At 40.6% G+C, this 14,021-nt stretch overlaps 1 protein-coding gene across 1 annotated transcript; it reads left to right on the plus strand.

The window, feature by feature from the left end:
* Positions 1-350: 350 nt before the first annotated feature.
* inpp5kb (inositol polyphosphate-5-phosphatase Kb) lies at positions 351-13,483 on the plus strand (the record flags this gene model as incomplete). The annotated part of the gene is made up of 12 exons (XM_080749300.1): positions 351-574; positions 1,078-1,182; positions 1,783-1,891; positions 2,162-2,278; positions 3,635-3,810; positions 4,196-4,307; positions 4,477-4,586; positions 7,237-7,441; positions 9,219-9,356; positions 11,489-11,569; positions 11,756-11,860; positions 13,433-13,483. 12 exons carry the CDS (start codon positions 351-353, stop codon positions 13,481-13,483), a joined length of 1,533 nt encoding a protein of 510 aa, XP_080605426.1.
* Positions 13,484-14,021: the final 538 nt, after the last annotated feature.

The following is a 14,021-nucleotide window of genomic DNA, read 5'->3' on the forward strand; positions in this document are numbered from 1 at the left end:
CGAGAGATTTGGATAAGCAATCATTATTTATTATTTCTAGCGATCTGGACCTCTGCCTCTCGACCAGTAAGGGGATCCTCTGCATCCAGACGACAGCAATAAAGTAACACAAGGAAAAAGCTTTCTATTGCCACAACATTTTTGATACGTGTGATATAGTATTATTCAAAAGAACTCAAGAAGAACTCACTCCAGAAGCATCAGAGGAGAACTTTAAGGTCACTGCTTCAAGGTAACGTAACCTCCCCTTAACCTGGAAAGAAAGAACTAATACACTCCCGGGTCACAGACAATTGACACATTCTGAGGAGGAGAATTATTGGATACAAACGCAAGCACCAATAGTGACAATGTCCAGCATGCTAGAAGACGGTCCTCGTGCTCGTTCGGAAAGCCAGAGCAGCTCGGGCTCCAGGTCCAAGATACACCTGCGCCAGCAACTGGCTCAACTGTTGACCTGCGTGGAGGACCTGAGCTCTGATGACGAAGAAGCCGGCGAAGAAGTGTCCCGTACACTGGACGAGGCTTTCAGTCTCTGTGGACGTGTACGTCCCGACGAGGAGGACACATTCAGGTGGACCTGTTGATATACACACATGCATACAGTACAGAACATCACACACCACTCACCATACAGATGCACATTATCACTCACACTGTCTCATTGTGAAGCAGTAATTTGAAACCTAGCCTGTATCATTTACCGGATCTGATGAGGTGAGAACTGGGACTTTTGCTGAATCACAATGATCATAAATGTTATTTAGAATAAATTATCATCTTTATTAGTTGATATTCTTTGCAATCTGATTTGCTCACCAGATCTAAAAGACACCTGGGAGCATCTAGCCTCGTACCCGCCCTCATAACGGAAGTTGGTCGTTTACTAGGCTAGGGAGCATCTGGGAGACTTTGTGATGTCTTTAAAACTGAGGAAAATACAATACATACAGTATATTTTCAACTAATTTGAAATGGTTTCAAAATATTTTATAATGGCACTCCTGGATGAATGAAAAGTATTGTGACTAAATAATGAACGCATAGTTTACCCATTCTGTCTGTCATACATACCAGGCTGCAGATGGTAACGTGGAACGTGGCGACAGCGGAGCCTCCTCTTGATGTCACCTCCCTGCTGCAGCTGGACGTCCAGCCCCCTACAGACCTCTATGCCATTGGGTGAGAGGGTGACCAGCAGTGACAATGTTGTATGAAGAGATTTGAACACCTGAGGTGTCATCTCTGTTTTAAATACACAGAACAGCGCAGAGACACAGTAAGGGGAGGGTATACACTTATAGTACAAATCAGGACTCGGGACTCAAGATGAGAAGTGGATTGGATGATGATTGGCTCGTTAGTTAATGAATGTTGATTAATATGCATTGTCCCTGTTGAATAAGTAAATAGATATGTGATCAACTGGTTGAGCTGCCAGTGTCCAGTTGATAAGAGGAGTGGAGTGGTGGATGGTTGACTGGCAGATTGGCAATTTCATTCAAATTAAGATAAATACCAAAATGTATAAACAAAAAAATCAAACTTTTCATTTTGTGGTAAAAGATAAATCTGTTATCAATCCCTTCATCTCATTAATAGCTGCTGTGTGTGTGTGTGTGTGTGTGCGTGTGTGTGTGTGCGTGTGCGTGCGTGCATGCGTGTGTGTGTGTGCGTGCGTGCGTCTGCGCGCGCATGTGTGTGTATGTGTGTGTGTGTGTGTGTGTGTGTGTGTGTGTGCGTGTGTGTGTGTGTGGTGTGTTTTGTATGTGCATCTGTAAGTCTGCAGGAGGTCAATGCTAAACCTTTGAGGTTCATCTCTGACCTGCTGTCGGAGGACTCATGGAGTCACCTCTTCATGAACACCCTGGGACCCAGGGGATATGTCAAGGTGAGAGAGAGAGAGAGACTCACACACCCTCCTTGTTATACAGCACTTCAGTGTTTCTCAAACTTTCAAATTTCAAGGTCTCCCCTCAACTCAGTGTACAAATGGAACCAAATGAACCGGGTTAATTTGGTTCCATTTGTATACTGTCAGAGTTACAGAGACTTGTATGGGTCAGTTTAGACCCCCTTAAAGGAACCCTGGAATCCACTTTGAGAACCACTGCAGTACTTCATGTTTATCAGTTGTCTCAGACTCTCTGTTTCTCTGTAGGTGACATCTGTGAGGATGCAGGGTCTGTTGTTGTTGCTGTTTGCCAAGCAAGTCCACCTTCCCTTCATCAGAGACATCAATACCACCTACACCCGCACTGGCATCTTTGGCTACTGGGTAAGAGACATACTGTACTCTATCTATATCATTTTATATATGTTGAAAAGTAAAGTGCTATATCTTTTGTCGGTATGAGAATAAACAATGCTATTATAGACCGGCACTGAACATTACAACCAACACTGGGAATTCTACGCTGGATTATAGACACTCTAGAGATTAAATCGCTGATGAAAGACCCTATTGTATTTGTTTAGTGAAGTGAGCAACAGCTCTGACAAAGTGCAATCACTTCATAGTGAACTCTCAGTGATGCAACAAGTCGTGTCAGCCGTGACAAATGCGGGATTTAGAAATACAATCTAATTAGGGCCAGCAGTCAGCAGTTATTTCTTGTTTTTGTATTGTTTGTAATGTAAACAGAAAAGAAACAACAAAGAAAAAAAGCTTAATTACATACTGTATCTAGTTAAAGTACTAGTAGCCACATTTTTACTGCACATTACGGTATATTGTGTGCACTGATTTCATTCACTTTCATGTTGTGTTTTGTGTCAGGGCAGGCTGTTCACATGAATGATTACATGCCTCATTACACAAGAGTTTTGGAATGCCTGGAATGAACTTCAAAACAAATTATGAAACTACAGGCTTTACTCAAGCTCAAGTTATAGCCATGCTTAAGTATTAGATTTGTACTGTTTACTTTACTGTATTGTAATCCAATCTAAACAGAAGTAATTTGCCTTTTTTATGTTCTTGTCTACTGTGTCTTGTATATTCAGCTTGTTTAAATACTGCCATTTGGCCAGGTTTTGCTCAGAAAGTGGTAAAAGATATGTTGAATATTCATTAATAAAACATCCAGAGAATGAGGATAGACAGGGATGCAAGAGGCAGACAATGGTTGAAGAGTAACACAAATCAAACAAACAAGCTCTACTAAAATGTGAGCTGATAAAGTGAACAAAAGTCAACTTAGAATCAATGTTGCCAATTCTGGAGATAAATAAGACACTGGATTTAGTGGATTAGTGTCTAGTGTAGTAGTGAGCTAAAAGATGCAAATAGCCATGAAACAATGGGGACACCTAGTGGTCAACAAAGGAAACAGAAGCAATAACATAATATTCTGCCCTGAGAGTGACTGTCTGTCTGTCTGTCTGTCTGTCTGTCTGTCTGTCTGTCTGTCTGTCTGTCTGTCTGTCTGTCTGTCTGTCTGTCTGTCTGTCTGTCTGTCTGTCTGTATGTCTGCAATATGCCCCTACTTTTCCCCCTCTATACCAAATCTCTTCACTGAAAATAGCAGATGGAGAAGCTCACTCACTAAAAGCCTTCACCAAATGTCCAGCCCCAGAATAGGGATGCTAGGTTAAAGGGTTGAATATTCTTCTTCCTGTGTCTTCCTCTCAGGGCAACAAAGGAGCTGTGTCAGTGCGTTTCTCCTTCTACGGTCAGATGGTGTGTTTCCTGAACTGTCACCTGGCTGCTCACATGAACCAAGCCCTGTACCGAGTGGATGAGTTTGAGTACATCCTGGACATACAGGAGTTTGACATGCACAACACACCCTGCGTTCTGGATCACAAGTCAGTCATTATACATGCAGGCACACACACACACACACACACGCTAACACACGCAAACTAATTGACTGAACGTCAAGCTGGTTCATTTTAGGCCCAGTATCAAACTGATGTTTGTCCACTGTATAACAGGTAATTAAGGCCATAAGAGTGATGCTGTCAGATGCGGTCTGAGTGCTGTTATCAGGAGATATTGGCGCATTAGAATACCTCTCAGCCAATCAAAAATGCTTAATCTTGAAACACACACACACACACACACACACACACACACACACACACACACACACAGACACACACACACACACACACACACACACACACACACACACACAGGCATTGCTAATAAACTCTACTTACAGTACATTAATTAGGTATTCGTCCCCAGGGCTGTGTTCTGGTTTGGTGACCTGAACTTCCGTATTGAGGACTATGGCATGCACTTCCTCCGTTCATCAATCAACAGTGAGCGCTTCCATCTGCTGTGGAGCAAAGACCAGGTAATAGACGGGAACACTCACCTGTGTGTGTGTGTGGGTGTGGGGTTTTTGGTCCCCATGTGGAGTAAAACAAACACATGCATTATAAACATACAGTACAATTGAGCAAGGCTCTCAGACACAAACACAATGCATTTTGTACATGCTGACATATGAATTGTTCTTGCAGCTGATTATGATGAGGAAAAGGGAACCTTTCCTCCAGGAGTTTGAAGAGGGGCCACTGAGGTTTAAGCCCAGCTATAAGTTTGACCGCAACTCTGACGCCTATGATACAAGGTAATGTTTACAATCCGACATAACTAACTGAGAAGAGTTAAAGATTTACATTTTATGGCATGGCTAATGGCCAAGAACATGGGTTGTCTGTACTTTTGTACAGCAAATGTTTGAGAGGTGTACCGTACATACAGTACATGTATGTACTGTATGGTATGTCCTCTCAAAAATAGACTACCGGTAATCAATCACAGCTTAAATATGCTGCTAATTGAAAGTGAAACTGCTAGAGAGTATGAATGTTGGATCGTAGTGAAAAAGGCATGCATGTCGAGGCTTTTTTTGTGTGTGAAATAAATCTCTTAGTCCCACCAATATTGTTATTGTTGTATATAACTTTTTGACACGCCCCGAAATTATAATATGATAAAGTAGGTCACGTGGTCTCTCTGAAAACGGTCTGTAATAGTCTGAAACTCATGTCACAGTGTAATCTGCCCCTCGCCCCCCAACAACAGCTGACCAGTACAGTAAGTAGTCTAAGTACAGTCAATTACTTTGATTGAGCTCATATTTTAAGATGACTTTTTAAAGTGACAGTATCCCTTTAGGTGACAGTACCCCTTTAAGTATTGAAGTATTAATAAAGTTAAATATTTCCATTTGGCGTAGACTGTCACCACACTAGTTGACATACCCACAGACAGTCTGTCCATTATAGTGCAACTTCGCCACTTGACACCATGTTGTGATGTCTGCAATTTAATTCACAAACTGTACACAATTAATTACACAATACACATATTAATTTACTAAGGTTTGGACACAGTGGCCATTAGATATCTAATGTGTTTCATTCCTGCAACATACTGTATTATATAGACTTAATCTGTGGCCTTTTTCCTTTTTAAATCTCCACAGCACACCGAAGACGTGGTTGGGTTTTACGTAAGACATATACTGTATGTGTGTGTTGCATGCGCCACGAACCTTTCCCATACCTAAACATTACATAATTTGCCTTAGATGTGGCTCGGCCAGTTAGAGCACAGACTGTATATCGTCGTTGTCGGGTGGAAACCTCGTATCTCCAAGTTTCAAATTTGTATGTTCTTTCGTAAAGTAAAGCCCTGCTTCATCATACAAGGCCGTTGCACAAAAGTAGTGAAAACAGCAGATCTACAAGCACACAACGCCTCGCACCGCAAGGCATTATGTGCTTGTAGATCGGCTGTTTTCACTAGTTTAAATAATTTTTAAAATGATAAATGCAAAACTAACGGTTTTGGACATACAAGGTTTTCACCCGACAACGACGATATGCTGCTAGTGAGTGCAAGACCTGGGTTCAACTCCAATCCCTGTTTGTCTCTCATATCTATCCTCTCTCTGCACTTGGTTTCCCGTAGCTGTGTACTGGACACTTCAGATAGGTCTGTGTAGAGTCTACACTGACCTATCTGAAATAAAACATAAAATATCCAAATAAAAACTGCCATGAAGTTATATAAAATTATTAAAAATGTAAAGATGAGACGAAAATGACCAATATAAATCATAGAGTAGAACTTACATACGATATAGGGGCGTTTGGTGGTGGAGAGGTAAAGTTCCTGCCCTACCACTATGGAGATTGGGGTTTTGAATTCTCCACAGTGCATCAGGCTTGGCCAGCTGCTCCCCTGAACACAATTCGCCATATCTAGGGTTGGAAGTTAAGGCCATTTTCTGGCGACTCCTGCAGGTTGGTCAGGGTGGTTGTCCTGGCGAATCTCCTCTCTGTTGGGTGAAAAGACATGTCTGACCATGTTTTGTGTCTCGGAGGAGACGACGAGACGTTGTGGTCCAAACCCTTCCCAAGGCCAAACAGTAGTGGTTGGCAGTGACAGGCTATATGATGGAATTAGTTATTGATGTAAAGACTAAATTCGAATATTTGACAACTTAGAAATCAATTAGCTATCCCAGAACCTAAAATCACAATATCTCATGCAATTACAGTCACAACTAGATTCTTAGACAGCAAATATCAGACACAGGTCATGTCTCCTCTGGTTGAATTGGCACTTCACTAGTGCTGCTAAATACTAACTGTCCTTCCTCATTTTATTCCTGCACAATGCATGAGTCATTTTGCATATAGTGAGTTTGTGTATGACATGCAATGCCTGCATTGTCTGTGAATGGTAAACACACGTAAGCTGGTATTTGTCTATTCATGCATGCAGCTGGTGTTTCTCATTTACATCTTTACGTGCGTAAGAAGATATGTGGGGGTATGCATGTGAATGTGCATGCACAAGCATGACGATGAACATAATGATAATTTGTTCATTCGTGTAACCCCACACGTGCACTGAAAATACTCTCACAATTGGTTTCACATTCACTTACATAACTAATATATTGTCGTTGTCGGATGGAAACCTTGTATCTCCAAGTATATGTTCTTTCGCAAAGTAAAGCCCTGCTTCATCATACAAGGCCGTCGCACAAAAGTAGTGAAAACAGCAGATCTACAAGCACACAACGCCTCGCACCTGCTTGTAGATCGGCTGTTTTCACTAGTTTAAATCATTTTTAAAGCGATAAATGCAAAAAGAACGGTTTTGGACATACAAGGTTTTCACCCGACAACGACGATATACAGTGGTACATATATACACACACACAATATGCAGCACTGTTTTCTTTGTCCCTGATTGGCCAGTGGTAAGAAGAGGAAGCCAGCCTGGACGGATCGTATCCTGTGGAGGATCAAACCCAGAGCAGCGGAGGACGACGATGGGAGTGCATCCACCTGCACTGACGACGGCCAGGAAGATGGAATCCAAGTCATCCAGGACAGCTATACCTGTGACCCCAGCTATGGAGTCAGTGACCACAAGCCTGTCCTAGCAACCTTCTGCCTGGAGGCGAGTAACAAACATTCAAAAAAAAAAATACCGTGGATCTGATTGAAGGCTGAAACTGATTTTGTTTAAATGTTTGAATCAAAACAAAACAACAACATTAACATTTTTGTTAGAAGGTTTTGACACATTTGTTTATGATGTCATATCGTTTATCAAATTATTTATTTACATATTCTTTCATTTTTGATCATTTGAGTGTTATTCTTATTATTATATAAGTACATTATACAATTTACAATTACATACATAGTACATACTATGATGGAACATATGAAATAGTAATGATAATGATTCTATTTGCTTTTTTCATACTCAAGTTATAGACCGATTTCCTGAGCGACAACCTTTAGAGAGCGCCGCCCGCCATTTCTGCTGTGTGAACAGTAGGTTAAAGTAACATGTAGCCTACATTTACTTAAGTACTGTACTTAAGTACAATTTTGAGTATTTGTACTTTACTTGAGTATTTTCAATTTTTTATAATGTTACTTCTACTCCATCACTGGCTGCGGTTTACACTGCAGAAATGGCGGCAGCGCTCTCTACAGGGGAGCAGTCGGGAAAACGGTCTATATAAGGGGATTTTATAAGATATTTGACCAATCTGCGAAGTAAATCGTTACCAAGACATTTCTTCACCAATGTGTTTCTAAAGGTGTGTAATAATGTTCCCATTAATTTACTATACAGGGGGAAAAAATACAACAAATAAATCTGTTTGGGGGTGAGGGGGTCAAACTAGGGGGTTTTCATGATGCTGAATCCATTGCAATCATTTGTTTTGCACGAAAAACATTCCTTGGGCTAAAAACTGACTCACAAAACGATGGTTTAGTGATGAATCATCACTTTTCACCGTTTTGTGGGGGCCATTTGCAGCCCACAGAATGTTTTTCGTGCAAAACAAATGCTTGCAATGGATTCAGCATCATGGAAAACCCCTAGTTTGACCCCTCACATGCTACTTAAAGCAGATTTATTTTTTATGTTAGTTTTTCCTTTGTGTTGTGTTTTTCCTGTATTGTAAAGCTAATGGGACACAAACACAAATCATTTTTTATGAGGTTTCCCCCGGGAGTTGAATTTCAACCTTTTAGTACATGTTATTACACACTTTTAGAAATACATTGGTGAAGAAATTTCTTGGTAACGATTTACTTTGCAGATTTTCTTATGTTTTCCTTACTCATTGTTACTTCTGTATTCTGCTATCTATCTCAGTTGATTAAATCTAGGTGATTGAAGCACCCTTTGATTAAGCTGTATATCAATGCAAATGATGGAATCTGCTGAAAAGGTCTTTGATCAGGCTGTATGTCTAACTCCTCCCATTTTTGGTTGTGTGTATAAATATTGAGTGGCAAGATGGTTTGGTTGGGCAGATATTACCAGGGTGGTGTTGGTTAGGGGGAGATGTGATCTACTTGAACTAAACCTGGGCTTATTATGCATTCACCTTTCTGCATGGACAGCATATTTGTTCTATTACAATACAATTTAGGATTTAATCCAGAGCGATTTACAGTAAGCAAGGAGAACACAAGGTAATATATCAAATGCATAGAAATGGTAATCTAGGATCATACAGTAGGTAAAACAAGAACCTATCAGTCTAACAGTGGAATATCCACAAAAAATCAATAATATGTACATTGAGACACACTATAGGATGCCAGGTCAACATTGACATACACAACATACCATCTAAATTACACATAGACATGAGTGTGATTTCCGGATGTATCTCCCTGTTTCTAACTGTCTGTCATGTCCACAGCTGAGGAAAGGCTCCGACATGCAACCCGTGGACGTGACTCCCGAAGGCGTGTGGAGCGCAGACGGGAACGCAGCCCTTAGCTACACCATTCATGAGGACTTCATGTATTCCACATGGGACTGGATTGGCCTCTACAAGGTGATGCCGCTTAGCCTCAGTCAGTAGCACACACACACATCTGCTCTACCATGCAACACCATGCTTATCTTATCCAGTGGTGGAAGAAGTACTCAAGTAAAAGTCCTTAATTAAAAAATAAATAAATATATATATATATATATATATATATATATATATATATATATATATATATATATCGTCGTTGTCGGGTGGAAACCTTGTATGTCCAAGACCGTTCATTTTGTTTTTAAAATGAACTAAACTAGTGAAAATAGCAGATCTACAAGCACACAATGCCTCGCACCGCGTAGATCGGCTGTTTTCACTACTTTTGTGCAACAGCCTTGTATGATGAAGCAGGGCTTTACTTGGTGAAAAAACGTACAAACTTGAAACTTGGAGATACAAGGTTTCTGCCCGACAGTGACGATATATACAGAGTAAAAGCATAAAGGTATTGGCATCAAAATTGATTTAAAGTACAAAACTAGTGTACAGTACACACATTTTCTGGGAGATGTGTCACAGATGTGTCAAATGTGTAAATCTTTTATAGAAAATAGCAGATCTACAGATAGAATTGTGTAAGTGTAGTAGAAAAGAGGTTTTGTATTAATTGGGTTAGGGTTAGGGTCAATCTAACTACTAACAAAGTTTTTCAATTAATTGTATTGGAATAAAATGTACAATATCTGCTTCTGAGATGTGTTCAAGTAATAGTATAAAGTATTGAAATACTGTATGTACAGTACAGTTCTTGAGTAAATGTACCTGGTTACTTCTCAACACTGATCTTAACTTACCTCCTCTTTTGTATTATCTTATATTTAAACTCTTCGATCAAATAGCAGAAACGACAATAAAAAAATCTAAAAAAGAAACAACAATACAAACTAGATGAGAAACACAAACATGCACTGTATGAGTGTGATTCTCAACCTGTGGCCTTTGGGCCATGACGGTATCGCAATTGGGCCCCCAAAAAATTGGCACACTAAGATTATAGTGATTAAACCAGTAAGACTCCCTAATCGGGAGATAAGCGACCGTTGGTCGCTTATCTCCACAAATAGGCCAAAAGTTTGTTTTACCAATTATCAAGACATACAGGCAGTTGACAGTTTGCCATGGTTACTCATTGAAGTTGAATCTCCATATATGGAGATAACCTACGCATCACACTAAGTCTGACCTCACCAGCCCATATTTGGGCATGAGCAACTTATGTCTCCATATATGGAGATATGATGACATCACACAGTCCTCAGCCGATGATGTGGCGTGATGTCATACAATACACAAACGAGCCCTACAGTATAAAGGGGCAATTCTTGCCAGGAAAGAAGCATTTCTTCGACTCAGACCTTATCGCCAGGGTTGGCTTACAGCAGCTGTCGGTAGATAATGCCGGTCTTATATAAGGGTCATTTGTGTACGGTGTGATTTGCCATGGTTACTCATTGAAGTTGAATCTCCATATATGGAGATAACCTACGCATCACACTAAGTCTGACCTCACCAGCCCATATTTGGGCATGAGCAACTTATGTCTCCATATATGGAGATATGATGACATCACACAGTCCTCAGCCGATGATGTGGCGTGATGTCATACAATACACAAACGAGCCCTACAGTATAAAGGGGCAATTCTTGCCAGGAAAGAAGCATTTCTTCGACTCAGACCTTATCGCCAGGGTTGGCTTATAGCAGCTGTCGGTAGATAATGCCGGTCTTATATAAGGGTCATTTGTGTACGGTGTGATTTGCCATGGTTACTCATTGAAGTTGAATCTCCATATATGGAGATAACCTACGCATCACACTAAGTCTGACCTCACCAGCCCATATTTGGGCATGAGCAACTTATGTCTCCATATATGGAGATATGATGACATCACACAGTCCTCAGCCGATGATGTGGCGTGATGTCATACAATACACAAACGAGCCCAGATATGAGCAGGGCTCATATCTGGTTTTGATACTAAACTGCGACTTTACGGTCGCAATAACATGAATATAAAAAATGAAAGGCTTTTGAGATTTTCAAGTGGGTCCTGGTCCAGAAAAGGTTGAGAAACACTACTGTATGAGATAAGATAGTGAGAAGATTTTAACAGTACGTGATGTGATTTTGTGGTCTTCAGGTAGGCTTTAAGAGTGCGTCAAACTATGAGGCCTTTGTGTGGGTGTCACAGTATCTGCCTGAGATTGATCAACTCACAGAGGTAAGAACTAATGGCTCAGGCTGTTTGGAAATGTGGCATAATTATCATTTTAATTATTTTTTATATGTGTTGAATTGAAGTACTAGTGTTTACTGCATCAGTAGTACATTATATCTGTATTCATTAGTTGTATTGTGTACGTGTCTGTGCGTGTGATATTTGACAGTATGTGTTTTATACCTGCAGATTTCGGTGAACAAAGATCGGATTCCTGTCCGGGGAGGGCAGTACGTTTTGGGTTACTACAGTTACAACATGCAGAGCATCGTTGGCCTCAGTGGCAACTTTCAGGTGAGACAATGAAAGCAGTTAGCAGAGCTATGGCCTTTTCACATGGAAACCAACTGCCCTACTGCTACTACTTTTCAATGAGAGGCGAGCATTGGGGTAGGTAGGGGGTGCGGGCAATCTGATAGACAGAACACCAAACAGGCGCACTCCTTTGAAACTGACGTGATCATTCTTGTCACACGCAAACGCTGCCAGAAGAGTCGCCGGAAAGAAACTCGCCTGGGCTGATGGTTCATGCCTTTTGATTGATTGAATGAGGTATTTATTAGAAGTTTTGGATAGGAATACAAGGTCATATACAGTACTGATACTGATACAAGGTCAACTAAAAGGAAACTCGGATAAGGCAAGACCTATTTTCCATTGAGATCCTTAATATCCTTATATACCTCTGTAAACTATGCCTAAACGGTTAACCTAACCTCATTCCTAACCTGGCTTAACCACAGTAAAACGGTGCCAAAACCTAACCCTATATTCCTAATCTTAACCTCAGAAAGATAAGCGTAATCCTAAAGTTATTTATATCCTTATTCTCATTAAAACAAATACAAGAATAAAAATCTCTGTGAGTTTCTTTCCAGCGACTCTACCGGTTACCGTTGAACTCTCTATGCAATGTGTAGACTGTAGACATGTCAATTCACACATGGATCCGCTTCCCGTCATAAAAAGACATGCACATGACAGCTTGCACTATACAGTACTGTATGTTGAGCCCAGTACACACGTACTCACCTAGTTGCAACTTGCAACCAGTTGCACAAAATTGCAGCAGTCTGGACTAACCAGTTGCAGACTGGTGCAATTTGGGGATAATGGTTGGTTGCAAGTAGTTGCAGTTGCAATTAGTTGCGTAGGCTTTACACGCTAAGCATTGTGTGGATATTACACCGGAAAAAACTGTTACATCAGTCACTCTTAAGTAGCTGTTTGATGGTGGCTTTCCTCATCCTGTTCGCTATGTAAAGCGCTCATCATTAGAACACTTTAATTACAGATGTGACTACATATTTTATTGTGGCTACCAAATTATTCCGTGTAGGTGTCATGGAAGTGTACATTTTTCAAGTCTGTCCGAGGCTGTCCAAAATTACAGTTAGATTAAATTACTGTTCTTGCACAGCCATAGTAACAGTCGATTGTGCCTGGTGGCTCAGCCAGTTCAGTGCACAGACCATATGCTACTAGTATGTGTGAGGACCTGGGTTAAAATCTGACCACTGTCTCGCATGTCTCTACTCTTTCTGTGCCCTTGGTTTCACGTATCTCCACAATGACTATTCGAAATAAAATGTAACATGCAAATGGAGCTGTGTCCTATCTGAAAAGCTCCAGTAGCATGTGGAAAACATGGTACAGGGTAGGTTTCGTGTTATAGCCGGTATAGATGATTGAAATGCTCTTTTATCTGCTGTTTCTGGTGTGCGACACCAGCGCTCAACTAAGTATAACTCAGGCTTTATGCAGCCATCTATGCACTTTGGGATCAAATATGAAAACTCCTCATGGTATTAGTGTGTGTTATTTATGGGGGATGAAAAAGATAAAAAAGCTGTGTTTATTCTGCAGATCCTGGAATCTAAACGTGCTGGCCATGTCAACAGGCTGAAGAACGAATAAGATGCCATCGAACAAAAACACAGTATATTATACACTGTGTACCGCCTGGCTTCAACACCTGACTTACTCTGGCATCAACTGACATTGATCACAAGACGCCACTGATCAACGGGATAGGCCTGATCACCTCCATAGTGACAACCATGTTGTACTGTACCACCACATACTCACCGGAGAACACTGCTCTTCATAATGTACAGTGCATTGTAATCCTTAGTGATAATTTAACTCTAACTAAAAGAGCACGAATGGAACAAAATGGGTATGTAAGGGTCCATTTGGTTCTATTTGTACTATACACTCTGGGATTTTACCATTCATTCATGTTTGTTTTTGGCTTACTAAAGACCACATGCAGGATTTAATAGATTCAAGTCATTACAAACCATTATAATTTGTGTTTGACGAGAGGAGGTGATTTTGATTTGGTACAGTATGTATTGTCAGATGGGTGAGATAGTGTAAAACATTTTCATGTTTTATTTAAGTAGGTATATTGAGCATGGATGCTTTTTGAAGGTCATAGGAAGACAGTTCA

The sequence above is a fragment of the Nannobrachium achirus genome, assembly GCF_963921795.1.
Source record: "Nannobrachium achirus genome assembly, chromosome: 19".
NCBI classification, from domain to species: Eukaryota; Metazoa; Chordata; class Actinopteri; order Myctophiformes; family Myctophidae; genus Nannobrachium; species Nannobrachium achirus.